The sequence below is a fragment of the Ruditapes philippinarum genome, unplaced genomic scaffold, assembly GCF_026571515.1.
Source record: "Ruditapes philippinarum isolate M1 unplaced genomic scaffold, ASM2657151v2 ctg5005_1_1_1_1, whole genome shotgun sequence".
Classification (NCBI taxonomy): Eukaryota; Metazoa; Mollusca; class Bivalvia; order Venerida; family Veneridae; genus Ruditapes; species Ruditapes philippinarum.
The window spans coordinates 114,303-118,167 of record NW_026853183.1 but is presented as its reverse complement, the minus strand read 5'-3'; the positions used below and the strand labels follow the sequence as shown (position 1 = coordinate 118,167).

Genomic DNA, 3,865 nt, shown 5'->3' with positions numbered 1-3,865 from the left:
ATGTAAAACCAAGCCCAACATCATACAACCCAAGCGTTTGCAAGGAAAGGTTTACCATAATTTGTTTTGATTTCAATTCCAAAAGAAAATGTTTTTACTAAAAAAAATTCAAGGATTTTATCTTTGGGTTTTATTTATAATTTCTCTGAGTGAAAATTCATTGGGTGTTCTTTATGATATCAAGCCTGTTGGCAACGCTTCAAGTTTGGACTATGAACATACCTTGGTGCAGATTTTGTTGGAAGTGAAGACAGAAGTGTCATTGCTGACGAAAGAAATAAAGGAACTTAAGGAGACAAAAATGGGTAAGTATCAACTCATTTCATGTGCTTTTCCATTTATTAGTCCCGTTCTTTGTTAAGACAAGAATATGCCCATTCAAAAAGCACATTTGAAACAGAAAACTAAAAGAAAGTTTAAACACTATCATACTTTCTGAGTAACATCCAACATGCACTTTCACTAAAAATGTTGATGTATATTATAGGTTATCAAGTTAACACACAGATAAACAGAGTACTGTTGAAAGTGAATAAGGAGATCATATTAGGAATGTAAAATAAGTTATTTCCATTTTACATTACGTAAACCATAACCATAACAGTACGAACGTTAACATAACTTGTGGTGTTAGCAATCCAAAAGCACCAATTTTTATATCAGCAAACATTTTTATTCTTTTTGCGCCATTTAATGTACATGAACAAACCATAACATTTTGCTCATAATTAAAATGTATATAAAATTCACCTTTGCAATTAAACTGAGAGTTGAAGGAAGAGCTATGTCCCCTCTCGATTTTAAATTCCGAATATTAATAATGGTTTACGGATTGTTTTGTATAGGTCAATACTTCTCATCACAAATCAATGAAATACGCTTTAAACTTAAAGAATAATACCTATACGCCACTAATGAATTCCTTAAATAAATGTATGAGGCAATAACACTCATAATTGACCGCCATAATACATGTAATAGACTCGGATTCCTTTTAGGGATTCTTTTTCAGAATATATTTTTCAAAATGTATCAAGGGAATTCCCTTCAAATGAGTACTTGTCAGTAAAGTACTTATCAGTCAATAAAAACAAAAGATGATTTACATTACTGTTATGTACCCCTTTACAAATTACAAACATTCACAAAGCGATTTAAGTTTTCATTAAAGTCGCAAAGGAAACGATGTTGTTACTTGGAAGGCTATGGCATTATAACAACGACATCAATCTATTGCCAAACCATATGTTCCCGTCAAATGACAAATATTTCTAATACTTTGACATTTAATGAATAAACGGTCTATTTGTGATTTGTTTTGCACCAAGCGCTGTTATATCGATACCTTTGTTAAAACATGCATCAATTAAAATTAAAAAAAAATATTTTCCACATGAATTCAATAAATTTAATAACTTACTTTTTCTGGCACTATAGAGGGACTATCCGGTTTAAATTTTTCTTTCAATATTGATAATTTAAGAGTAGTTGCAAAATAATGTGCATCATATTCTGATTTAAAATGTAGTTATACACCTGTTAGTAAATAAAGTCCTTCATTTTTGGTTTGAGATAAGAATTCTAGTTTTTTTTAATTTGTTATGTCATATCATTTTCCATTTTTGTTAGATGAAAACGGCAGCGTTTCTACAACAAATATTGTGAAGACTTTGCTTGAATTGAAGAATGGTATGACAGCACAGGCAAAAGAAATTGATGAACTTAAACGTAGCGGTATGTAAACAGCAAAGTAATGATAAATGGAACGTTATCAAACATGATAATTTTAGATAATGAAACATATCAAACAGTAAAAATATGAATTATCGAACATAAAAAATTAAATCTCATTTTAATATGTATTTTTCAAATGTAAGCGGCAGATTTGTTTGTTTTAACTGTGTTTTTTTAAGTGCAATAATGCATGCAATATCATATTCATGATACAGTCAACAAACAAGACAAATACATGTAAACTTTTTATTATGTTTCATTTAATTAAAATTTTGTTTCTTTTTCTTTCTTTTCTAAAAAATGTATTGCAAGTCAAAATTGAAAATGTTGATGTTGAATGAAAATTACCGTACATTTTTGTAGTATTTTGCAGAACTGAGAAAAGATATATGCAATTTAATGTCCTAATTGTTATGATATATCCAATATATTGGTCATAATGAAAATTCGTGTTTTTTTCTTCTAATTTTATTATGTTTAATTCTGAGACTAAGAGGCTGTATCAATTAAGTTGAAACCTAAACAACCGTGACTCTTAATAAGATAATGTTACATGAGATTCACAAATACTAAAAATTTATGCTATTCCGTAGGTCATAAATAGAATGACTTGGTAAATATGTCTATAGGTGAAACTCTAAAAAATGATTATCAAAAAGTGATAATAAATCTTTATGAGATTGAGAAAAGTTATTCTTTTCTTAACTTGTTTAGATTACACGCCGCAATTCATGAAATAGCGAACGTGTCACATTCAAGGTTTCATGATAAAAGTTGAGTGTTTCTAAATTCAAAGTTTCACATTTTTTATGTTCAAATGTCAAATTATTTTAGTAGCTTGTGCTAGGAGCGTTTTTTTTTTAAATAGTACATTTCTGTTTAAATAATTATAATTGTTTAAAACCTATGTTCAATGAACATTTATTTTTTTAATTGTAGTTTAAAATTAGTTTGTTACTGTCAACAGTAAGAAAAGAAAAACAATAAAAAATGCCTATTTCAGACCGTAAAATAGTAGCATTTATGGCACAGCTGACTAAACACATGGTGAATCCACCACAACACACGGTCGTTGTATTTGATTCGGTTTTAACAAATGTTGGGGGCGCTTACAAATCGAGTTCTGGAGTTTTCCTTGCACCTGTTAACGGAACATACACGATACATCTTGTTGCAAGTTCAACACCAAAGACATCATCTGAATATGTAAGTTATATTTATGTTATCAAAATCTTGTGACAAACAATTCTACTTACATAAACGTATAATAATTCGTAACATAATTTTTAGCTGAATTTGACTTCCGATGTTATTTAAGGTATAAGATTTGAATCACGCTCATAAAGTACTGTTTGTTTGTTGGTGTTTGGTTTGTGTTGTTTTTGTTACCATGTTTCGAAAAATCTCTATTACGTTCAATATTTTACGTTCTCTTCTTCCAGCTTCACTTGTACATCATGCACAACATGCTGAAAGTTGGTTACATTTTCTTGGACCAAAATCCTGGCCGTGCGTTAATACGATCCACGTCTATTGTCATACAACTGCGTGCCGGGGACACATTGTTTGTTAAAATTGGAAATCCAAACCCGAGAGGAACGCTCTACGGTTCTAACTTTCATACAGTCTTCAGTGGTTTTCTGATCAATTGACTTTTTCTTTCAAAGTAAACATTCTAGAAATATTGTCAAATTGAAATTCATTTGTATTTCCTTCTAATGTTACAATGCTATAATTAAATTGTATTTTCATCAGTTCATAATGTTAACATAACATATCCACTAAACAATCCGAATTTTTTTTATACAAAAATCACCGGCTGATATACTAGTCTAACAAACATCTCTGCTTTTTAATCAATTTATCAATTTGTCTTGGCTTATTGGAAATATTCCCTTGAAAAAACAAATATACGTGCATGCACACTGATTTAAAACTGATTTCAAAATTATATAAAGCAAAAGGTATCTATGACTATATAAAATTTATAACTACGTACAAAATTCATGAAAATAATTTAAAATAAACCAGTATTTTCACAATTTAACAATGTTTACATTTCTGTTGCACATTATGATTAAAAGCGCCATAAAATCCCTTGTTTTACAACACAGGAGTCATCGAATCTATA

General features: G+C 29.4%; 1 protein-coding gene across 1 annotated transcript; it reads left to right on the top strand.

Annotated features, from left to right (window-relative positions):
• Window positions 1–301: 301 nt before the first annotated feature.
• On the top strand, window positions 302–3,386 carry LOC132736013 (complement C1q subcomponent subunit A-like). Its single transcript, XM_060723056.1, has 4 exons — window positions 302–305; window positions 1,630–1,734; window positions 2,738–2,940; window positions 3,177–3,386. Exons 1-4 carry the CDS (start codon window positions 302–304, stop codon window positions 3,384–3,386), a joined length of 522 nt encoding a protein of 173 aa, XP_060579039.1.
• The last annotated feature ends 479 nt before the right edge of the window (window positions 3,387–3,865 follow it).

Coding starts and splice junctions, on each gene's coding strand:
- LOC132736013 (XM_060723056.1), top strand. Junction 1,735..2,737: donor TGATGAACTTAAACGTAGCG/GTATGTAAACAG, acceptor TGCCTATTTCAG/ACCGTAAAATAGTAGCATTT. Junction 2,941..3,176: donor CAAAGACATCATCTGAATAT/GTAAGTTATATT, acceptor CTCTTCTTCCAG/CTTCACTTGTACATCATGCA.